The 25,000-nt window shown below is 48.5% G+C and overlaps 1 protein-coding gene across 1 annotated transcript in view; it reads right to left on the bottom strand.

Annotated features, from left to right (window-relative positions):
- Positions 1–18,079: 18,079 nt before the first annotated feature.
- The window catches only part of LOC133977232 (semaphorin-4A-like), a 28,646-nt gene continuing 21,725 nt past the window's right edge, over positions 18,080–25,000 (bottom strand). The window contains exons 13-14 of the mRNA XM_062415319.1: positions 20,124–20,194; positions 18,080–19,893 (exon numbers count right to left, since the gene is read on the bottom strand). Coding sequence (XP_062271303.1) covers positions 19,148–19,893; positions 20,124–20,194 — 817 coding nt within the window. The 3' untranslated portion in view covers positions 18,080–19,147. The remainder of the gene's footprint in view (positions 19,894–20,123; positions 20,195–25,000) is intronic.

Here is a 25,000-nt window from a genome sequence, read left to right as displayed (position 1 = left end):
GATTTAAAAAAAACAATTTTATTATACATTTTATTTTTATACCTTTTCATTTGCACAGTTTATTTTTTGAAAATCCTCTCTTTGAGAGCGCCCTGAGTTGTTTGTTTTCATTTTGATTTTTATTTTAAAACATTTAAAAACAAAACAAAAAAATAAATAACAATAACAGCGGCAGCTGATTCTCAGCATGGCTGAGGGGGGTTGGACGTTTGTGCGCCGGGGGCGCCAGCGCCAGCGTCAACCCAGGAGGGATCAGGGTTACGGGGCAGGCCAACGGTGGGAGGACCGTGCACCTCCCTTCTCCGGCTGGAGAGGGGATCGTTTTCCCAAACCTAACCCTAACCCCTAACCCTAACCCTAACCCTAACCCTAACCCCTAACCCTAACCCTAACCCTAACCCTTTAAACCCAATCTTGGACTAAACCTAAGCCCAGCCCTGGCCCTAATTCTGAACTCAACCACATCCCTAACCCTAAGCCCAATCCTGGCCCAAACCTAACCCTAACCATGAGCTCAACCGTAGCTCCTAAACTCAACCCTAGAAAGGAAGAAATCAAGACACAACAATAGCATATATAATATTATAATTTTAATGAATAAATTAATAAATAAATATATATATATTACTTAACACTCTAGAAGATGTAATATATCAAGGGGAATAATCTTAACATAGGGGTTAATACAACATTTCCAAAGCCATTTGGCATTTAGGGGGTTAATTACACACCATTCAGATAGAGGTTAGAAAAAGTTCCGTACGAGAACTGGAGAGGATATATAAGGGAGACAGAGAAGGCAGCTCATTCAGCCACTGCCCTTCGAAGGAGAAGCATCTCCTCATTCAAACAAAACAGCTGCATTTTTTTCGTGTGCCCAGGCCTGAGGAAGATCCTGAGCGGATCGAAACGTTGCCGACTGGCACACGCTTTATAAAAATTAATAGTTGGATTTCATAAAACTCGAGTTCGAGATATTTTATTTAATTTTATTTTGAGAAAACTTAAAAAAGTACAAAAAAAGTATAAAAACAAAAAATTCAAAAAAAACAAAAAAATCACAAAAAAAATATATTAACCTAGAATAACAAAGGCTTCACAAAAGCATTATATTAAACAACTACATCAATTTAATTGGAACACAAACTCGGATACTTACCTGAAAAAACCATACTTACCTGCTACCTGATACAAACAACAACAAACCATGGATGGACAATGGACCACGGTGTCCTACAGGAAGAGGCGTCCGCCTACTTACATGCAATATGGGAACAGGGGGGATGGTGCTAATTGGGGGACGGCCCGTGCATTCTCCCGGACCTACATTGGTGGGTCTGGGGTTTTGATTCATAAACCTAACCCTAACCCTAACCCTAACCCAGTTCCCCTCCCCATATATATGCTGTGCTAACCCCTATTTAACCCTAAACCTAACCCCAATCCTAACAAAGCCTGATTATGGCCTAACCTGAACCCTAGCCCTAACCCTAACCAAGCCTCATTATGGCCTAAACCTAACCCTAACCCTAACCCTATTACCTTTGACCTAACCCTAAATTTGAATCCTAAACCCTAATCCTAACCCCCAATCCTATCCTAACCCCAATAGAAACCTTCTGTCCCCGAATATTGTCCCCTGAGGACCGACATCCCCAATCCGGGATACACATGCCGCATGGCCTATGACCTCCCATACGGCAAATTCAACATGCCTGGCACAATTTCCACATGGCCTATGATCCCCCATATGGCAAATTCAACATGTGAGGTACGCTTGAATCCGGGAAGAAGTGTGGAAAGAAGGAAGGAAAAGTGAGGGGAATTGGATGACGGGAAGGGATGAAAATATATGGGAATTGGGAATTTGGAATAGGGACCGGGAATACTGGATGGAAGACTGAAGGAATAGAAAGAAGCCTTGTAAGACTCCCAAATCGGGAGCATAGAGAGATGGAATTAAGATGGGAATATCGGAGAAAGGAAAAAGGTGGGATACCTGTAGAAAGAAAAAAACACTAAATTAAATACATTTTTATTAAAATAAACACAAATAATACTTACCTTGGTATTAATAATTACAATTGGAATCTGAAAAGGGAAAAGAAAGGGTTAAAACACAATTTGAAATGGGAATATGGGCCAAAAACAACTAAATTCAAGGGACACGGAAAAAATTCAATTCGACACGAAATTTCGGAGGGAGGGTATAAATAGAGGGATACAATGCAAGCAGCTCAGTTTGGCAGAGGCAGCGAAGGAGCAACATCTCCTCCTCCTCAAACAGGTCCAGGTGGCTAGCCTGAAGAAGTCCCAAATGAGGACGAAACGTCGCGAGCGCCACCTAGGGACCAAAATGAATATAGGTTAACCGATAATTGGACATTCCAAAAGCCAAACCAAAAAAATGAAAAAAACAAAAGAAAAAAAGAAAAAAACAAAAAGAACAAAAAAATATATATTTATACTTGATATAACAAAGGCGACTTGACTTAAACGCTATTTAGCAAGATGGGGAGGGGGACTGGCCATCCACAGTGATCGGACCGTGCATCACCCGGGATTCATTCCCGGGTTCCTATATCCCCCAACCTAACCAGCCAGTGCCTCCTGTGGACTCAATGGCCAGTTCTCCTCCCCATATATATGCTGTGCTAACCCCTATTTAACCCTAAACCTAACCCCAATCCTACCCAAGCCTGATTATGGCCTAACCTGAACCCTAGCCCTAATCCTAACCAAGCCTGATTATGGCCTAAACCTAACCCTAACCCTAACCCTAACCCTAGCACCTTTGACCTAACCCTAAATTTGACTCCCAAACCCTAACCCTAACCCCCAATCCTATCCTAACCCTAATAGAGACCTTCTGTCCCCGAATATTGTCCCTTGAGGACCGACATCCCAATCCGGGATACACATGCCGCATGGCCTATGACCTCCCATATGGCAACTTCAACATGCTTGGCACTTTCCACATGGCCTATGACCCCACATATGGCAAATTAAACATGTGAGGTACGCTTGAATCCGGGATAGAAGTGTGGAAAAGAAGGAAGGAAAAGTGAGGGGAATTGGATGACGGGGAGGGATGAAAACATATGGGAATTGGGAATTTGGAATAGGGACCGGGAAAACTGGAAGGAAGACTGAAGGAATAGAAAGATGCCTTGTAAGACTCCCAAATCGGGAGCATAGAGAGATGGAATTAAGATGGGAATATCGGAGAAAGGAAAAAGGTGGGATACCTGTAGAAAGAAAAAAACACTAAATTAAATACATTTTTATTAAAATAAACACAAATAATACTTACCTTGGTATTAATAATTACAATTGGAATCTGAAAAGGGAAAAGAAAGGGTTAAAACACAATTTGAAATGGGAATATGGGCCAAAAACAACTAAATTCAAGGGACACGGAAAAAATTCAATTCGACACGAAATTTCGGAGGGAGGGTATAAATAGAGGGATACAATGCAAGCAGCTCAGTTTGGCAGAGGCAGCGAAGGAGCAACATCTCCTCCTCCTCAAACAGGTCCAGGTGGCTAGCCTGAAGAAGTCCCAAATGAGGACGAAACGTCGCGAGCGCCACCTAGGGACCAAAATGAATATAGGTTAACCGATAATTGGACATTCCAAAAGCCAAACCAAAAAAATGAAAAAAACAAAATAAAAAAAGAAAAAAACAAAAAGAACAAAAAAATATATATTTATACTTGATATAACAAAGGCGACTTGACTTAAACGCTATTTAGCAAGATGGGGAGGGGGACTGGCCATCCACAGTGATCGGACCGTGCATCACCCGGGATTCATTCCCGGGTTCCTATATCCCCCAACCTAACCCTAACATATATATACATATATATATATATATATATATACATGTATATATATATATATATGTATATATATATATATATATATATATATGGGATGAAAACCTGAAATGTTCGGGTTTGAGTTTCACTCACTTGAGCCTGATGAGAAGGTGAAGAGTCTGATCCACTGACCTGAGGTCAGGGTAACTGCAGCGCACACACACACACACACACACACACACACACACACACACACACACACAGTTACAGTGAGGTGGCTCGTACAGGTTAGTTATTGATCTTCTGACACGTCATTTTTATTATTCGTGATCTTTAATATTTATTTTGACTTTTATTGAACAACGAGAAGAGACCCGTACCAATGTCGCTGTGACACCTGTTGTACAATGACAATAACCCCCCCCCAACCCTAACCCCTAGCTGTGGTAGATGCTGCTAACCCTAACCCCCCCCCCCCCCCCCCCCCCAACCCTAACCCTATATCCGGACTCAGTGTGTTCCGGGTTCAATATGAACTGAATCAGTCTCTCTCTGGGAAGAGGGGCAGACTTCGAACACTGGCCTGCTTCATATACCTGTAAACATCATTCTAACCCCCCCAACCCTAAGGGTCTATAGGCTCTAACCCCCCAACCCTAAGGGTCTATAGGGTCTAACCCCCCCCCCAACCCTAAGGGTCTATAGGGTCTAACCCCCCCAACCCTAAGGGTCTATAGGGTCTAACCCCCCCCCAACCCTAAGGTTCTATAGGGTCTAACCCCCCCCAACCCTAAGGGTCTATAGGGTCTAACCCCCCAACCCTAAGGGTCTATAGGGTCTAACCCCCCAACCCTAAGGGTCTATAGGGTCTAACCCCCCCCAACCCTAAGGTTCTATAGGGTCTAACCCCCCCCAACCCTAAGGGTCTATAGGGTCTAACCCCCCAACCCTAAGGGTCTATAGGGTCTAACCCCCACCAACCCTAAGGGTCTATAGGGTCTAACCCCCCCAACCCTAAGGGTCTATAGGGTCTAACCCCCCCCAACCCTAAGGGTCTATAGGGTCTAACCCCCCAACCCTAAGGGTCTATAGGGTCTAACCCCCCCAACCCTAAGGGTCTATAGGGTCTAACCCCCCCAACCCTAAGGGTCTATAGGGTCTAACCCCCCCAACCCTAAGGGTCTATAGGGTCTAACCCCCCCAACCCTAAGGGTCTATAGGGTCTAACCCCCCAACCCTAAGGGTCTATAGGGTCTAACCCCCCAACCCTAAGGGTCTATAGGGTCTAACCCCCCCAACCCTAAGGGTCTATAGGGTCTAACCCCCCCCAACCCTAAGGGTCTATAGGGTCTAACCCCCCCAACCCTAAGGGTCTATAGGGTCTAACCCCCCCAACCCTAACCCCTGATTTCACTGCAACATTTTATGAAAAACGACAGTGAAAAAAGTTTATTGTAACAAATAAATCGTGTCATTAACTACTGAAGACCGCTGTGTCACAATCACAGAAACAGAAACAGAAAACTTTTCATTTTATCTTTTTACACAAAAATGTCTTAATTAATCAAATCTACGCATTTCATTAAAAGGTTTACGTTAATTATGTCTTGATTCCTGCATTCAGCCTCACACTCTCCTCCCATGGTTTCCCCTTATTCACCTGTCCACCAGGTGTCTTCAGACTTTCCTGCCTGGTTCCCACCTGCTCACCTGTTCACCTGTTCACCTGCTCACCTGTTCACCTGCCCACCTGCCCACCTGTTCACCTGCTCACCTGCCCACCTGTTCACCTGCTCACCTGCTCACCTGCTCACCTGCTCACCTGTTCACCTGTCCACCTGCCCACCTGTTCACCTGTTCACCTGCTCACCTGCTCACCTGCTCACCTGTTCACCTGTCCACCTGTCCACCTGCTCACCTGCCCACCTGTTCACCTGCTCACCTGTTCACCTGCTCACCTGCTCACCTGTTCACCTGTCCACCTGCTCACCTGCTCACCTGCTCACCTGCCCACCTGCCCACCTGCTCACCTGCTCACCTGTTCACCTGTTCACCTGCTCACCTGCTCACCTGCCCACCTGTTCACCTGCTCACCTGCTCACCTGCTCACCTGCTCACCTGCTCACCTGCCCACCTGCCCACCTGTTCACCTGCTCACCTGCTCACCTGCTCACCTGTTCACCTGTCCACCTGTCCACCTGCTCACCTGCCCACCTGTTCACCTGTTCACCTGCTCACCTGCTCACCTGTTCACCTGTCCACCTGCTCACCTGCTCACCTGTTCACCTGTTCACCTGCCCACCTGTTCACCTGCCCACCTGCTCACCTGCCCACCTGTTCACCTGTCCACCTGCTCACCTGTCCACCTGCTCACCTGTTCACCTGCTCACCTGCTCACCTGTTGTCACTCCCCAATTATCTCATCTGCTGCTCATTGTGTCATCAGCCACAGTATCTTATATATCAGACATCTACCTTTCATCCTGTCTACAACCAAAGAGCTAATAGAACAACAAAGTTTTCAAGTTCACAGCCAAACATTTAAAATGTATTAAACAGAATTAAATTAAAAACAATGTGAGAAGAAAGATTATTGAGTGTTTCTACTCACCGAAAGTTAAAATATGAAATTACCCGACTGCTCAACGATGTGAGCTCAGTCTGAACTAAAGTTTCTCTATATTTGATATTTTTAGTCTTTAAAAACAGTCAGATAACCTAAAGGGTGCTCTGACCCTAACCCTGGATCAGAGTCTATCTGGGTCCAGGATCAGAGTCTGTCTGGGTCCAGGATCAGAGTCTATCAGGGTCCAGGATCAGAGTCTATCTGGGTTCTGGATCAGAGTCTATCAGGTTCCAGGATCAGAGTCTATCAGGGTCCAGGATCAGAGTCTATCAGGGTCCAGGATCAGAGTCTATCAGGGTCCAGGATCAGAGTCTGTCAGGGTCCAGGATCAGAGTCTGTCTGGGTCCAGGATCAGAGTCTATCAGGGTCCAGGATCAGAGTCTATCAGGGTCCAGGATCAGAGTCTATCAGGGTCCAGGATCAGAGTCTATCTGGGTTCTGGATCAGAGTCTATCAGGTTCCAGGATCAGAGTCTATCAGGGTCCAGGATCAGAGTCTATCAGGGTCCAGGATCAGAGTCTATCAGGGTCCAGGATCAGAGTCTGTCAGGGTCCAGGATCAGAGTCTGTCTGGGTCCAGGATCAGAGTCTATCAGGGTCCAGGATCAGAGTCTATCAGGGTCCAGGATCAGAGTCTATCAGGGTCCAGGATCAGAGTCTATCAGGGTCCAGGATCAGAGTCTATCTGGGTCCAGGATCAGAGTCTATCAGGGTCCAGGATCAGAGTCTATCAGGGTCCAGGATCAGAGTCTATCAGGGTCCAGGATCAGAGTCTATCAGGGTCCAGGATCAGAGTCTATCTGGGTCCAGGATCAGAGTCTATCAGGGTCCAGGATCAGAGTCTGTCAGGGTCCAGGATCAGAGTCTATCTGGGTTCTGGATCAGAGTCTATCAGGTTCCAGGATCAGAGTCTATCAGGGTCCAGGATCAGAGTCTATCAGGGTCCAGGATCAGAGTCTGTCTGGGTCCAGGATCAGAGTCTATCAGGGTCCAGGATCAGAGTCTATCAGGGTCCAGGATCAGAGTCTATCTGGGTCCAGGATCAGAGTCTATCAGGGTCCAGGATCAGAGTCTATCAGGGTCCAGGATCAGAGTCTATCAGGGTCCAGGATCAGAGTCTATCAGGGTCCAGGATCAGAGTCTGTCTGGGTCCAGGATCAGAGTCTATCTGGGTCCAGGATCAGAGTCTATCTGGGTCCAGGATCAGAGTCTATCAGGGTCCAGGATCAGAGTCTGTCTGGGTCCAGGATCAGAGTCTGTCTGGGTCCAGGATCAGAGTCTATCAGGGTCCAGGATCAGAGTCTATCTGGGTCCAGGATCAGAGTCTATCTGGGTCCAGGATCAGAGTCTGTCTGGGTCCAGGATCAGAGTCTATCAGGGTCCAGGATCAGAGTCTGTCTGGGTCCAGGATCAGAGTCTATCAGGGTCCAGGATCAGAGTCTGTCTGGGTCCAGGATCAGAGTCTATCTGGGTCCAGGATCAGAGTCTATCAGGGTCCAGGATCAGAGTCTATCAGGGTCCAGGATCAGAGTCTATCTGGGTCCAGGATCAGAGTCTATCTGGGTCCAGGATCAGAGTCTATCTGGGTTCTGGATCAGAGTCTATCAGGGTCCAGGATCAGAGTCTATCAGGGTCCAGGATCAGAGTCTGTCTGGGTCCAGGATCAGAGTCTGTCTGGGTCCAGGATCAGAGTCTATCTGGGTCCAGGATCAGAGTCTATCAGGGTCCAGGATCAGAGTCTATCTGGGTCCAGGATCAGAGTCTATCTGGGTCCAGGATCAGAGTCTATCTGGGTTCTGGATCAGAGTCTATCTGGGTCCAGGATCAGAGTCTATCAGGGTCCAGGATCAGATCAGAGTCTATCTGGGTCCAGGATCAGAGTCTATCAGGGTCCAGGATCAGATCAGAGTCTATCTGGGTCCAGGATCAGAGTCTATCTGGGTCCAGGATCAGAGTCTGTCTGGGTCCAGGATCAGAGTCTATCTGGGTCCAGGATCAGAGTCTATCAGGGTCCAGGATCAGAGTCTATCTGGGTCCAGGATCAGAGTCTATCTGGGTCCAGGATCAGAGTCTATCTGGGTTCTGGATCAGAGTCTATCTGGGTCCAGGATCAGAGTCTATCTGGGTCCAGGATCAGAGTCTATCTGGGTCCAGGATCAGAGTCTGTCTGGGTCCAGGATCAGAGTCTATCTGGGTCCAGGATCAGAGTCTATCAGGGTCCAGGATCAGAGTCTGTCTGGGTCCAGGATCAGAGTCTGTCTGGGTCCAGGATCAGAGTCTATCTGGGTCCAGGATCAGAGTCTATCTGGGTCCAGGATCAGAGTCTATCTGGGTCCAGGATCAGAGTCTATCTGGGTCCAGGATCAGAGTCTGTCTGGGTCCAGGATCAGAGTCTATCTGGGTCCAGGATCAGAGTCTATCAGGGTCCAGGATCAGAGTCTGTCTGGGTCCAGGATCAGAGTCTGTCTGGGTCCAGGATCAGAGTCTATCTGGGTCCAGGATCAGAGTCTATCTGGGTCCAGGATCAGAGTCTATCTGGGTCCAGGATCAGAGTCTATCTGGGTCCAGGATCAGAGTCTATCAGGGTCCAGGATCAGAGTCTGTCTGGGTCCAGGATCAGAGTCTGTCTGGGTCCAGGATCAGAGTCTATCAGGGTCCAGGATCAGAGTCTATCTGGGTCCAGGATCAGAGTCTATCTGGGTCCAGGATCAGAGTCTGTCTGGGTCCAGGATCAGAGTCTATCAGGGTCCAGGATCAGAGTCTGTCTGGGTCCAGGATCAGAGTCTATCAGGGTCCAGGATCAGAGTCTGTCTGGGTCCAGGATCAGAGTCTATCTGGGTCCAGGATCAGAGTCTATCAGGGTCCAGGATCAGAGTCTATCAGGGTCCAGGATCAGAGTCTATCAGGGTCCAGGATCAGAGTCTATCTGGGTCCAGGATCAGAGTCTATCTGGGTTCTGGATCAGAGTCTATCTGGGTCCAGGATCAGAGTCTATCAGGGTCCAGGATCAGAGTCTGTCTGGGTCCAGGATCAGAGTCTGTCTGGGTCCAGGATCAGAGTCTATCTGGGTCCAGGATCAGAGTCTATCTGGGTCCAGGATCAGAGTCTATCTGGGTCCAGGATCAGAGTCTATCTGGGTTCTGGATCAGAGTCTATCTGGGTCCAGGATCAGAGTCTATCAGGGTCCAGGATCAGAGTCTGTCTGGGTCCAGGATCAGAGTCTGTCTGGGTCCAGGATCAGAGTCTATCTGGGTCCAGGATCAGAGTCTATCTGGGTCCAGGATCAGAGTCTATCTGGGTCCAGGATCAGAGTCTATCTGGGTCCAGGATCAGAGTCTATCAGGGTCCAGGATCAGAGTCTGTCTGGGTCCAGGATCAGAGTCTATCAGGGTCCAGGATCAGAGTCTATCTGGGTCCAGGATCAGAGTCTATCTGGGTCCAGGATCAGAGTCTGTCTGGGTCCAGGATCAGAGTCTATCAGGGTCCAGGATCAGAGTCTGTCTGGGTCCAGGATCAGAGTCTATCAGGGTCCAGGATCAGAGTCTGTCTGGGTCCAGGATCAGAGTCTATCTGGGTCCAGGATCAGAGTCTATCAGGGTCCAGGATCAGAGTCTATCAGGGTCCAGGATCAGAGTCTATCAGGGTCCAGGATCAGAGTCTATCTGGGTCCAGGATCAGAGTCTATCTGGGTTCTGGATCAGAGTCTATCTGGGTCCAGGATCAGAGTCTATCAGGGTCCAGGATCAGAGTCTGTCTGGGTCCAGGATCAGAGTCTGTCTGGGTCCAGGATCAGAGTCTATCTGGGTCCAGGATCAGAGTCTATCTGGGTCCAGGATCAGAGTCTATCTGGGTCCAGGATCAGAGTCTATCTGGGTCCAGGATCAGAGTCTATCTGGGTTCTGGATCAGAGTCTATCTGGGTCCAGGATCAGAGTCTATCAGGGTCCAGGATCAGATCAGAGTCTATCTGGGTCCAGGATCAGAGTCTATCAGGGTCCAGGATCAGATCAGAGTCTATCTGGGTCCAGGATCAGAGTCTATCAGGGTCCAGGATCAGAGTCTATCAGGGTCCAGGATCAGAGTCTATCTGGGTCCAGGATCAGAGTCTATCTGGGTTCTGGATCAGAGTCTATCTGGGTCCAGGATCAGAGTCTATCAGGGTCCAGGATCAGAGTCTGTCTGGGTCCAGGATCAGAGTCTGTCTGGGTCCAGGATCAGAGTCTATCAGGGTCCAGGATCAGAGTCTATCTGGGTCCAGGATCAGAGTCTATCTGGGTCCAGGATCAGAGTCTGTCTGGGTCCAGGATCAGAGTCTGTCTGGGTCCAGGATCAGAGTCTGTCTGGGTCCAGGATCAGAGTCTGTCTGGGTCCAGGATCAGAGTCTATCAGGGTCCAGGATCAGAGTCTATCTGGGTCCAGGATCAGAGTCTATCTGGGTCCAGGATCAGAGTCTATCTGGGTCCAGGATCAGAGTCTATCTGGGTTCTGGATCAGAGTCTATCTGGGTCCAGGATCAGAGTCTATCAGGGTCCAGGATCAGAGTCTGTCTGGGTCCAGGATCAGAGTCTGTCTGGGTCCAGGATCAGAGTCTATCAGGGTCCAGGATCAGAGTCTATCTGGGTCCAGGATCAGAGTCTATCTGGGTCCAGGATCAGAGTCTGTCTGGGTCCAGGATCAGAGTCTATCAGGGTCCAGGATCAGAGTCTATCAGGGTCCAGGATCAGAGTCTATCAGGGTCCAGGATCAGAGTCTATCAGGGTCCAGGATCAGAGTCTATCAGGGTCCAGGATCAGAGTCTATCTGGGTCCAGGATCAGAGTCTATCTGGGTCCAGGATCAGAGTCTATCTGGGTTCTGGATCAGAGTCTATCTGGGTCCAGGATCAGAGTCTATCTGGGTCCAGGATCAGAGTCTATCTGGGTCCAGGATCAGAGTCTATCAGGGTCCAGGATCAGAGTCTATCAGGGTCCAGGATCAGAGTCTATCAGGGTCCAGGATCAGAGTCTATCAGGGTCCAGGATCAGAGTCTATCAGGGTCCAGGATCAGAGTCTATCAGGGTCCAGGATCAGAGTCTATCTGGGTCCAGGATCAGAGTCTATCTGGGTCCAGGATCAGAGTCTATCTGGGTTCTGGATCAGAGTCTATCTGGGTCCAGGATCAGAGTCTATCAGGGTCCAGGATCAGAGTCTGTCTGGGTCCAGGATCAGAGTCTGTCTGGGTCCAGGATCAGAGTCTATCAGGGTCCAGGATCAGAGTCTATCTGGGTCCAGGATCAGAGTCTATCTGGGTCCAGGATCAGAGTCTGTCTGGGTCCAGGATCAGAGTCTATCAGGGTCCAGGATCAGAGTCTGTCTGGGTCCAGGATCAGAGTCTATCTGGGTCCAGGATCAGAGTCTATCTGGGTTCTGGATCAGAGTCTATCTGGGTCCAGGATCAGAGTCTATCAGGGTCCAGGATCAGAGTCTGTCTGGGTCCAGGATCAGAGTCTGTCTGGGTCCAGGATCAGAGTCTATCAGGGTCCAGGATCAGAGTCTGTCTGGGTCCAGGATCAGAGTCTATCTGGGTCCAGGATCAGAGTCTATCAGGGTCCAGGATCAGAGTCTATCAGGGTCCAGGATCAGAGTCTATCAGGGTCCAGGATCAGAGTCTATCAGGGTCCAGGATCAGAGTCTATCAGGGTCCAGGATCAGAGTCTATCAGGGTCCAGGATCAGAGTCTATCAGGGTCCAGGATCAGAGTCTATCAGGGTCCAGGATCAGAGTCTATCAGGGTCCAGGATCAGAGTCTATCTGGGTCCAGGATCAGAGTCTATCTGGGTCCAGGATCAGAGTCTGTCTGGGTCCAGGATCAGAGTCTATCAGGGTCCAGGATCAGAGTCTGTCTGGGTCCAGGATCAGAGTCTATCTGGGTCCAGGATCAGAGTCTATCAGGGTCCAGGATCAGAGTCTATCAGGGTCCAGGATCAGAGTCTATCAGGGTCCAGGATCAGAGTCTATCAGGGTCCAGGATCAGAGTCTATCAGGGTCCAGGATCAGAGTCTATCAGGGTCCAGGATCAGAGTCTATCAGGGTCCAGGATCAGAGTCTATCAGGGTCCAGGATCAGAGTCTATCTGGGTCCAGGATCAGAGTCTATCTGGGTCCAGGATCAGAGTCTGTCTGGGTCCAGGATCAGAGTCTATCAGGGTCCAGGATCAGAGTCTGTCTGGGTCCAGGATCAGAGTCTATCTGGGTCCAGGATCAGAGTCTATCAGGGTCCAGGATCAGAGTCTATCAGGGTCCAGGATCAGAGTCTATCAGGGTCCAGGATCAGAGTCTATCAGGGTCCAGGATCAGAGTCTATCAGGGTCCAGGATCAGAGTCTATCAGGGTCCAGGATCAGAGTCTATCAGGGTCCAGGATCAGAGTCTATCTGGGTCCAGGATCAGAGTCTATCTGGGTCCAGGATCAGAGTCTATCTGGGTCCAGGATCAGAGTCTATCAGGGTCCAGGATCAGAGTCTATCTGGGTCCAGGATCAGAGTCTATCTGGGTCCAGGATCAGAGTCTATCTGGGTTCTGGATCAGAGTCTATCTGGGTCCAGGATCAGAGTCTATCAGGGTCCAGGATCAGAGTCTGTCTGGGTCCAGGATCAGAGTCTGTCTGGGTCCAGGATCAGAGTCTATCAGGGTCCAGGATCAGAGTCTATCTGGGTCCAGGATCAGAGTCTGTCTGGGTCCAGGATCAGAGTCTGTCTGGGTCCAGGATCAGAGTCTATCAGGGTCCAGGATCAGAGTCTGTCTGGGTCCAGGATCAGAGTCTATCTGGGTCCAGGATCAGAGTCTATCAGGGTCCAGGATCAGAGTCTATCAGGGTCCAGGATCAGAGTCTATCAGGGTCCAGGATCAGAGTCTATCAGGGTCCAGGATCAGAGTCTATCAGGGTCCAGGATCAGAGTCTATCAGGGTCCAGGATCAGAGTCTATCTGGGTCCAGGATCAGAGTCTATCTGGGTCCAGGATCAGAGTCTATCTGGGTTCTGGATCAGAGTCTATCTGGGTCCAGGATCAGAGTCTATCAGGGTCCAGGATCAGAGTCTGTCTGGGTCCAGGATCAGAGTCTGTCTGGGTCCAGGATCAGAGTCTATCAGGGTCCAGGATCAGAGTCTATCTGGGTCCAGGATCAGAGTCTGTCTGGGTCCAGGATCAGAGTCTGTCTGGGTCCAGGATCAGAGTCTATCAGGGTCCAGGATCAGAGTCTGTCTGGGTCCAGGATCAGAGTCTATCTGGGTCCAGGATCAGAGTCTATCAGGGTCCAGGATCAGAGTCTATCAGGGTCCAGGATCAGAGTCTATCAGGGTCCAGGATCAGAGTCTATCAGGGTCCAGGATCAGAGTCTATCAGGGTCCAGGATCAGAGTCTATCAGGGTCCAGGATCAGAGTCTATCAGGGTCCAGGATCAGAGTCTATCAGGGTCCAGGATCAGAGTCTATCTGGGTCCAGGATCAGAGTCTATCTGGGTCCAGGATCAGAGTCTATCTGGGTTCTGGATCAGAGTCTATCTGGGTCCAGGATCAGAGTCTATCAGGGTCCAGGATCAGAGTCTGTCTGGGTCCAGGATCAGAGTCTGTCTGGGTCCAGGATCAGAGTCTATCAGGGTCCAGGATCAGAGTCTATCTGGGTCCAGGATCAGAGTCTGTCTGGGTCCAGGATCAGAGTCTGTCTGGGTCCAGGATCAGAGTCTATCAGGGTCCAGGATCAGAGTCTATCAGGGTCCAGGATCAGAGTCTGTCTGGGTCCAGGATCAGAGTCTATCTGGGTCCAGGATCAGAGTCTATCAGGGTCCAGGATCAGAGTCTATCAGGGTCCAGGATCAGAGTCTATCAGGGTCCAGGATCAGAGTCTATCAGGGTCCAGGATCAGATCAGAGTCTATCAGGGTCCAGGATCAGAGTCTATCAGGGTCCAGGATCAGAGTCTATCAGGGTCCAGGATCAGAGTCTATCAGGGTCCAGGATCAGAGTCTATCTGGGTCCAGGATCAGAGTCTATCTGGGTCCAGGATCAGAGTCTATCTGGGTTCTGGATCAGAGTCTATCTGGGTCCAGGATCAGAGTCTATCAGGGTCCAGGATCAGAGTCTGTCTGGGTCCAGGATCAGAGTCTGTCTGGGTCCAGGATCAGAGTCTATCAGGGTCCAGGATCAGAGTCTATCTGGGTCCAGGATCAGAGTCTGTCTGGGTCCAGGATCAGAGTCTGTCTGGGTCCAGGATCAGAGTCTATCAGGGTCCAGGATCAGAGTCTGTCTGGGTCCAGGATCAGAGTCTATCTGGGTCCAGGATCAGAGTCTATCAGGGTCCAGGATCAGAGTCTATCAGGGTCCAGGATCAGAGTCTATCAGGGTCCAGGATCAGAGTCTATCAGGGTCCAGGATCAGAGTCTATCAGGGTCCAGGATCAGAGTCTATCAGGGTCCAGGATCAGAGTCTATCAGGGTCCAGGATCAGAGTCTATCAGGGTCCAGGATCAGAGTCTATCTGGGTCCAGGATCAGAGTCTATCTGGGTCCAGGATCAGAGTCTATCTGGGTTCTGGATCAGAGTCTATCTGGGTCCAGGATCAGAGTCTATCAGGGTCCAGGATCAGAGTCTGTCTGGGTCCAGGATCAGAGTCTGTCTGGGTCCAGGATCAGAGTCTATCAGGGTCCAGGATCAGAGTCTATCTGGGTCCAGGATCAGAGTCTGTCTGGGTCCAGGATCAGAGTCTGTCTGGGTCCAGGATCAGAGTCTATCAGGGTCCAGGATCAGAGTCTATCAGGGTCCAGGATCAGAGTCTGTCTGGGTCCAGGATCAGAGTCTATCTGGGTCCAGGATCAGAGTCTATCAGGGTCCAGGATCAGAGTCTATCAGGGTCCAGGATCAGAGTCTATCAGGGTCCAGGATCAGAGTCTATCAGGGTCCAGGATCAGATCAGAGTCTATCAGGGTCCAGGATCAGAGTCTATCAGGGTCCAGGATCAGAGTCTATCAGGGTCCAGGATCAGAGTCTATCAGGGTCCAGGATCAGAGTCTATCAGGGTCCAGGATCAGAGTCTATCAGGGTCCAGGATCAGAGTCTATCTGGGTCCAGGATCAGAGTCTATCTGGGTCCAGGATCAGAGTCTATCTGGGTCCAGGATCAGAGTCTATCTGGGTCCAGGATCAGAGTCTATCTGGGTTCTGGATCAGAGTCTATCTGGGTCCAGGATCAGAGTCTATCAGGGTCCAGGATCAGAGTCTGTCTGGGTCCAGGATCAGAGTCTGTCTGGGTCCAGGATCAGAGTCTATCAGGGTCCAGGATCAGAGTCTATCTGGGTCCAGGATCAGAGTCTGTCTGGGTCCAGGATCAGAGTCTGTCTGGGTCCAGGATCAGAGTCTATCAGGGTCCAGGATCAGAGTCTATCAGGGTCCAGGATCAGAGTCTGTCTGGGTCCAGGATCAGAGTCTATCTGGGTCCAGGATCAGAGTCTATCAGGGTCCAGGATCAGAGTCTATCAGGGTCCAGGATCAGAGTCTATCAGGGTCCAGGATCAGAGTCTATCAGGGTCCAGGATCAGATCAGAGTCTATCAGGGTCCAGGATCAGAGTCTATCAGGGTCCAGGATCAGAGTCTATCAGGGTCCAGGATCAGAGTCTATCAGGGTCCAGGATCAGAGTCTATCTGGGTCCAGGATCAGAGTCTATCTGGGTCCAGGATCAGAGTCTATCTGGGTTCTGGATCAGAGTCTATCTGGGTCCAGGATCAGAGTCTATCAGGGTCCAGGATCAGAGTCTGTCTGGGTCCAGGATCAGAGTCTGTCTGGGTCCAGGATCAGAGTCTATCAGGGTCCAGGATCAGAGTCTATCTGGGTCCAGGATCAGAGTCTGTCTGGGTCCAGGATCAGAGTCTGTCTGGGTCCAGGATCAGAGTCTATCAGGGTCCAGGATCAGAGTCTGTCTGGGTCCAGGATCAGAGTCTATCTGGGTCCAGGATCAGAGTCTATCAGGGTCCAGGATCAGAGTCTATCAGGGTCCAGGATCAGAGTCTATCAGGGTCCAGGATCAGAGTCTATCAGGGTCCAGGATCAGAGTCTATCAGGGTCCAGGATCAGAGTCTATCAGGGTCCAGGATCAGAGTCTATCAGGGTCCAGGATCAGAGTCTATCAGGGTCCAGGATCAGAGTCTATCTGGGTCCAGGATCAGAGTCTATCTGGGTCCAGGATCAGAGTCTATCTGGGTTCTGGATCAGAGTCTATCTGGGTCCAGGATCAGAGTCTATCAGGGTCCAGGATCAGAGTCTGTCTGGGTCCAGGATCAGAGTCTGTCTGGGTCCAGGATCAGAGTCTATCAGGGTCCAGGATCAGAGTCTATCTGGGTCCAGGATCAGAGTCTGTCTGGGTCCAGGATCAGAGTCTGTCTGGGTCCAGGATCAGAGTCTATCAGGGTCCAGGATCAGAGTCTATCAGGGTCCAGGATCAGAGTCTGTCTGGGTCCAGGATCAGAGTCTATCTGGGTCCAGGATCAGAGTCTATCAGGGTCCAGGATCAGAGTCTATCAGGGTCCAGGATCAGAGTCTATCAGGGTCCAGGATCAGAGTCTATCAGGGTCCAGGATCAGATCAGAGTCTATCAGGGTCCAGGATCAGAGTCTATCAGGGTCCAGGATCAGAGTCTATCAGGGTCCAGGATCAGAGTCTATCAGGGTCCAGGATCAGAGTCTATCAGGGTCCAGGATCAGAGTCTATCAGGGTCCAGGATCAGAGTCTATCTGGGTCCAGGATCAGAGTCTATCTGGGTCCAGGATCAGAGTCTATCTGGGTCCAGGATCAGAGTCTATCAGGGTCCAGGATCAGAGTCTATCAGGGTCCAGGATCAGAGTCTATCAGGGTCCAGGATCAGAGTCTGTCTGGGTCCAGGATCAGAGTCTATCTGGGTCCAGGATCAGAGTCTATCTGGGTCCAGGATCAGAGTCTATCAGGGTCCAGGATCAGAGTCTATCAGGGTCCAGGATCAGAGTCTATCAGGGTCCAGGATCAGAGTCTATCAGGGTCCAGGATCAGAGTCTATCAGGGTCCAGGATCAGAGTCTATCAGGGTCCAGGATCAGAGTCTATCTGGGTCCAGGATCAGAGTCTATCAGGGTCCAGGATCAGAGTCTATCAGGGTCCAGGATCAGAGTCTATCAGGGTCCAGGATCAGAGTCTATCTGGGTCCAGGATCAGAGTCTATCAGGGTCCAGGATCAGAGTCTATCAGGGTCCAGGATCAGAGTCTATCAGGGTCCAGGATCAGAGTCTATCAGGGTCCAGGATCAGAGTCTATCAGGGTCCAGGATCAGAGTCTATCTGGGTCCAGGATCAGAGTCTATCAGGGTCCAGGATCAGAGTCTATCAGGGTCCAGGATCAGAGTCTATCAGGGTCCAGGATCAGAGTCTATCAGGGTCCAGGATCAGAGTCTATCAGGGTCCAGGATCAGAGTAATAAACTCTTATTTATAACTAACCTGAAACACTTTTAAACATCAATATCTAATAAAACTATTTCACAGAATCCATTTTTATAATAGAAAGAATTTTATTTATAATGAAACATTTAAACATATAAAACAGAAAACACATCAAATGCACAAAGAAACAATCTGCTCACAATTCATAAACATTTCTTGTTTCACACAAATTTCCTGCAGTCACGGCGTTAGCTATTTGGGCTAACAGTACGTTAGCTATTTGGGCTAACGGTACGTTAGCTATTTGGGCTAACGGTACGTTAGCTATTTGGGCTAACGGTACGTTAGCTATTTGGGCTAACGTTACGTTAGCTATTTGGGCTAACGTTACGTTAGCTATTTGGGCTAACGGTACATTTATCAGTTCTCGGTTGGAGGCCACCTTAAGAGAAAAGGGACCCGAACCCTCCACCACCAATCTTTCATTTGCACTGTTTATGCTCTATTTTACTCTAGTTTTTATTTTATGTTTCTCTTTCTATTTTTCTGTACTTTGTTTTTATTTGTATTATTTTGGGTTTTCTTGTTTTGAATGTTTCTGTTAAATGTTTATATTTTATGTAAAGCACAGGGAGTTGGGTATAAATAAAGCTGCCTTGCATATTAATAAGTTCATAAGATTTAGTATCTAGTTGTAATGATGTAATGAAACATTTCCTGTACGTAATGTTTGGAGCTGATTGAACCACAAGCTAACATTAGCTACTTTAGCTAAATTGTGCTAACAGTAATGTTAAACTTGGTTCCCTTATCAAAGCTGCTATAAGTCCTTAATTCTTATTAACAGAGAATTTCTTATGGGTCTGAATTTAAAGACTGAGACCAGAATAATAATGCTAATTCAGTTAGTGCTGAAGCTACAGGATGATGCTAATCTTTAGTTAGCTGGTTAACAGTAACTACTGTGCTGCACTAATAACTTTATACAGAGAGCTTTTATTGTGAAGGGTTAGCTTGTTTTTTAAGGAAGTTGTGCTATCGATCATATGAAAGTCAAAGTTGTCTTCAGCTTTTAACTAAACTTTGAAACACTGAGCTAACATGCTTACTGTGCTGTAGGTTAGCAGAAATCAGACTTTCCTCTCGTTTCCAGTCTGGATCTGTTTGTTCTGGACAGTGTCTTTAAATATCAGGACACAAGCTCTCTTTGTTTCTCTTTAGCTGAACCAGTAAATATTGAATTGAAGATGTCCATCATTAAAACCGCATTACTACACCCTCAGCTCAGGTCCAGCATCCTCTGCACAGCTCAGAGCGGGAACACTCTCCATACATTTGTTCACCTTGCCTCCATCCTCTGGACTGCTGAGACCATCAAGTTTAGAGTTTTTCTGCCTCTCGCGCCACACGTGGAGCCCGGCGAGCATCAGGATCAAAATGCAGGCTGCCAGCAGGAGAGAAACAACAACCAGCTCACTGTAGTAGCTCTTTGTTGGAGCGTTGAGCTGCTCCTTCCAGGACTGAGCATCTCTTGTGGAGTCCAAACCACCACCATGAGACGTGTTTTTAATTGTAGGCTCTTCATTGTTAGTTTTGGCCTTGTCTTTGGTAACAGTGGATTCAGCACCTTTGTTCTGTGTCAGGTTGTCCTCTGGGTCTCCTACAGGTGTCATCACGGGGACCATCGGTACCTCGGTCATTATGCTCTCATCGTCAGACTCTTCTTTGATGTCAGGCATATGGTCGACCTCCGGAGGGGGGCTTCTGGGATGTGGAGAACCAATCTGTTGGACATAATAGCTTTTGACCACTTGCTTGTGCCCGCCTTCCTCTGCTTCACAGCGGTAGGTCCCATAGCTGGCCGTGCTGGCATGGAAGATCAGACTGCCCTCAGCCGATTGGATGAAGAGTTTCTTCGGCAGGACTTTGAATCGAGGTGAAGTCCAGATGAGGGTGGCCAGGTTGGAAGGTTTCAGACAATCGAGCGTCACCACTTCGTTCAAATTAACGTTGATTTCTGCAGGACACAAATCTGTAAGATCAATACTAGCGAAAGATAATGATGTGAGTTAGACTCACTGTTTTACGTGTTTACTTTAGGAACATAAATGAGACTTAAAGGTGAAATCTATAAAATATTAGAGATGTTTAATATCAGGATTCTAAAATGGCTCTGAAACATTTTTGATCTGATCTCTAACATCCTGTAAACTCTTTAATCTGTAATGTATTATCTTTAGATGTTACCTGTGTTCGCGCTGGCCTCTGTCTGTCCATCACATTCCTCTTCCACGTTGCCGTTGTCCAGGATTTGAATCCTGAGGAGCAAAACAACCAGCTGTCAGTCAACAACAACACTCAACCATTCATGTTCCTGTTTGAATCAATCACTGAAAGTCTGAATCTTTCCTTACAAAAAGGAAGCGATTGTTATTCACGTTGGTGGAAATGACTCCTCATTACGCCAGTCGATGGTCACTAAAATTAACGCTGAGTAATTGTGTAAGAATGTCGCGGAAGCACGGCATCAAGGTGGATGCCGGGTCTCAGCACACCGTGGAGGAGGTAGCTTTGGCTGTGGGAGAGGTGGTTGGATTTGACAGCATCAAATCGGCATCTCGAATGAACAAAGCCGTAGTTATGTTCCTAGATGAAGTGAGGAAGGTGGAGCAGGTGGTCGAGAGTGGGATTGTTATCAGAGAAACTTTTACTCCGGTGTTTCCTCTTGTGAGTCCTGCAAAGAAAATAATGATCTCCAACGCTCCACTTTTTATTAGAAATGATGATCTGTGTAAAGCACTGTCCAGATACGGACAACTGGTGTCGCCCATTCAAATGGTTCTGTTGGGATGTAAATCACCGAAGCTAAAACATGTTGTATGTCACAGAAGACACGTTTACATGCTGCCAAAAGATAATGATTCTCACCTCAATCTGACACTAACCTTTAATGTTGAGGGGTTTAACTATGTGGTTTTTGTCACGTCAGAGAACATGAAATGTTTTGGGTGTGGGGATGAGGGGCACCTGGTTCGGGCTTGTCCCAAACCCAGGCAGGAAGCCGGTGGCTCGGGACTGGGTCTACTGGGTTAGGGTTCGGGTTCGGGCTCGGATCAGCCGGCGGGGTGGTAGGAGGCGGATAAAGCCGCGGAGGAGCATACAGGTGAGTCATGCTCACCTGTTGCATCGCAGGATGCAGAGAAAACAGCGACAGCTGGTTTAGAAACAAAGGAGGGTCAGACTGAAAAAGAAATGATTAACAATTCAGTGGTGAAGGGGAAGAAGGTGTGCAGTGATGGTGACAGTGTTATAAAGGATGTGTTGATGGAGGACATCTGTGATGACACAAGTCTCACAGTTAAAACTGGTAAACGTAAAAAAAGGGCTGATAAAAAGACGCAGAGTGAGGTTAAAACCAGGAGGATGGTACAAACTGTCTCTGATGAGGAGGAGGAGGAAGAGCTGACTGCTTCTCAGGCAGAGCAAATTACATCATACTCATAAAAAAATAAAACAGTTCCTAGTACAAACTAAAGGTCAGAGATGTTTGCAGTTGCAACATTTCTTCCCTGATCTCACTGGTTTTATTAGGTCTGTGACTCGACTCAGAAGACAAGACGCTTTCGACATACTGGAGGTGTACAGACTAAAGAAACTGGTGACTACAGCTGATGATGATGATGATGATGTTTAAATACATCATCTTAGTGATTATTGTCTGTCTCTCTGTTAGAGCTGCAGATTTTATTTACACCATGGCAGACATTAATATTGGGTCCAATAACATTAATGGAGCTTCTGTTTGTAAACTGTGTGAGTTAAAGAACCTGGATGTTGTGTTTCTCCAGGAAACTCATAGTGACTCTGTCAATGAGGGGGATTGGAGGAGGGAGTGGCCAGGGGAAGTCTTCCTCAGCCACAAACGGTCCAACAGTGCTGGGGTGGGAATCCTCTTCTCCAGAGTTTTTTTTTTTTTTTAAGTTGTCGTATCGTCCCAGTTGGGGTGTCTGATCACTCTCTGGTTCAGTGCTGCTTTTACATTCAGGATGTGAAGACTGACAGTGCTTATTGGCATTTTAATACTGCTCTTTTATCGGATCATTCTTTTAGACAAGCTTTTAGTTTTTTATGGATTTTACACAGAGAAAAGAAATCCTCATTTTCCTCAGTGCAGCGGTGGTGGGATGTTGGGAAAACCCTGACTCAGCAATTTTATCGACAGTATACTCGCAATGTCACCAAGTACATTACCAGATCCCTTCAGGACCTGGAGACTGAGGTACAGATGTTATTAGGCTGTACAGGAGATCAAGGGTGTGTTGAAGCCCTTAAAAGTAAAAAGGCTGCTTTAGCCAACCTGTTGGGCGTCACTGCACAGGGAGCTCTGGTCCGCTCCCGCTTCATGAACGCCTCACTGATGGACGCCCCCTCACAGTTGGAGCGCAGGAACGGTCAGAGGAAGACCATGCACTGTCTGCGCTCCGATGATGGTTCCTCATTCACTGCAGCTCAGGATATACGACGGTACGCCACCCACTTTTATCAAGAACTGTTTAAAACGGAGCTGGTGGAGGACCCGGAGCTGGATACATCCTTCATGTCCGATCTTCCACAGGTGGAGGCATCCTCCAACTCCCAGCTAGACGCTGAGTTCACCCTGGAAGAACTTCATGTGGCCCTAATGAGCCTGGCCAATGGGAAGGCTCCGGGGATTGACGGTCTGCCTGTGGACTTTTATAAAGTTTTTTGGCAGGTACTGGGTCAGGACATGTTGGAGGTGTTCCAGCAAAGCTTTGAAAGTTGGTGCCTACCTTTGAGCTGCAGGAGAGCAATTATAACACTGCTCCCTAAAAAGGGGATTTACAACAACTGAGGAACTGGAGGCCGGTCTCTCTGCTGTGTGGGGATTATAAAATCATGTCCAAGGCGCTGGCGTTGAGGCTCAGGGAGGTGATGGATGATGTCATTCATGTGGACCAGACTTACTGTGTGCCCGGCAGGCTGATAAGTGACAACGTCACTTTAATTCGGCATGTTTTGGAAGTCTCCAGCTCATTGGCTATGGATACTGGTCTTATTTCCATAGACCAGGAGAAGGCTTTTGACCGGGTCGAACACAAATACTTGTGGCGGACGCTCCGTGCGTTCGGGTTCAGCCCAGGTTTTATAGCTAGGATCCAGGTTTTGTACCGTCAGGTTGCGAGTATATTGAAAATAAACGGTGGTCTCGCTGCACCTTTCACAGTCCAGAGGGGAGTGCGGCAGGGGTGCTCGCTGTCAGGAATGTTGTATTGTCTGGCCATTGAACTGCTGCACAAACTTAGAAAGGAGCTAACCGGAGTGGTTTTCCCTGGTTGTCCGGCAGCCATAAAGCTGTCGGCTTATGCCGACGATGTGGTGGTGGTTTTTAATTCACAGAGGGATATTGATGTTTTAGAGGAGAATGTGGGTTTTTTTAAAAGACTGTCTTCAGCCAAAGTAAATTGGAAAAAAAGTGAAGCTGTAACAGTGAAGAAAGATTCTCTGAGTGAGCTGGTTTTACCGGGAGGGTTGGGTTGGAAGACGGGTGGGTTAAAGTATCTGGGAGTGTTTTTAAAGAAGAACTGGGACGGAGCGATGGAGTCCGTACAGGGCAAACTGAAGAGTCTTGCCGAGCATGTCATTCAGAGGAAGGACACTAACTATTAACAACCTGGTGTCGTCCTCTTTATGGCACCGGCTGGCCTGTGTTGACCCCCCCTCAAATCTGCTGTGGGAGATCCAGGCAGTTCTGGTGGGCTTCTTCTGGGACAGATTGCACTGGATCCCACAGGCTCTGCTGTTCCTTCCTAGGGAGGAGGGAGCACAGGGACTGGTGCACCTGGCCAGCAGGGGCGCTGCTTTCAGGCTCCAGTTCGTTCAGAGGCTGCTGTACGGACCGAAGGACCTGGTGTGGAGGCCTCTGGCTCAGCTGGTCCTGCAGCGTGTTGGTGGTCGGGAACTACAGCAGACTGTGAGGTTTCACACCCTGCCTGAAGGCTGCTGAAGCGGAGGGATCAGCACGACTCTCTGTTCTGGCTGCTGCAGGACGCCTGAGCGCCCCCTGCTGGGCGGGAGCAGCAGTAACAGAGGCTTTCAGCAGAGCGGGGATTTTAACTCTCGGAGATGTCCTCACCTTCACTGGACCTGATCTAACAGACGCAGCAGGTCTGGCGGCCGGTCTGGGGGGAAGGTCAGAGAGGATCGTGAGCATGCTGCTGGACCACTGGAGGAGCTGTCTGACGGGACATGAGCGCCTCCTGCTGGACAGATTGTTCAGGAAGGCAGGAGAGGTCTTCTCTCTCCACACCTTCATCTCGGGCTTCAGATATAAAAAAGCTGCTAAACACAAATGTCAGCTTTTGAATTTTATTTTGGGCCAATCAAAGATGGCTGTGTGTGTGAGCAGGAGGAGGAAGGTAGAGGACAGTGTGGACACTGATGTGGTTTTATTGTTCAGCAGGATGATCAAAGCCAGAGTCATGATTGATTTTAAATATTATAAAGAGATGCAGGACTTGGATCAGTTCATGCTGGGAGTGTGTGTAGTGTGAGGTGTGTGAGTGTTTGGAGCGTTTAATTTAGTTAATTTATTAATTTTTATCCTTGTTTTTAACATCTTACCAATCATGGATGTTTTTTAAACTTGGTGTTTTAAATGTGAATGGTGCAAGAGATGCAAGGAAACGTGCTTTTATCTTTGAAACAGCCTTACAGAAAAAATAGATGTTCTTTTTTTATAAGAAACCCACAGTGATTTTAAAAATGACGTTGAGTGGAAGAGGGAATGGGGAGGAGAGGTGGTTTTAAGCAACCTTACAAATGTTAGTGGAGGAGTGGGTTTCCTCTTCTCAAAGTCTTTTAAACCCAACTCCCTGGAGGTCCAACATGTTATTGATGGCAGGTTGCTTTTGATCAGAGCTCAGTTCGACCATTTTAAAGCTGTTTTTATCAACATTTATGCCCCAACAGCCGGTGCAGAGAGGAAGCAGTTTTTAGTGAAAGTTAATGATGTTTTAAATGGGTGTGCTGCGGAGGAGTCTTTATTCTTGGGTGGGGATTTTAACTGCACGGAAGATGCAGTAGTAGACCGCAATCATGCAGAG

Source organism: Scomber scombrus, unplaced genomic scaffold (genome assembly GCF_963691925.1).
Source record: "Scomber scombrus unplaced genomic scaffold, fScoSco1.1 SCAFFOLD_77, whole genome shotgun sequence".
Taxonomy (NCBI): domain Eukaryota; kingdom Metazoa; phylum Chordata; class Actinopteri; order Scombriformes; family Scombridae; genus Scomber; species Scomber scombrus.
Note: the sequence above shows the minus strand (reverse complement) of the source record. Positions and strands in the feature narration are given on the sequence as shown.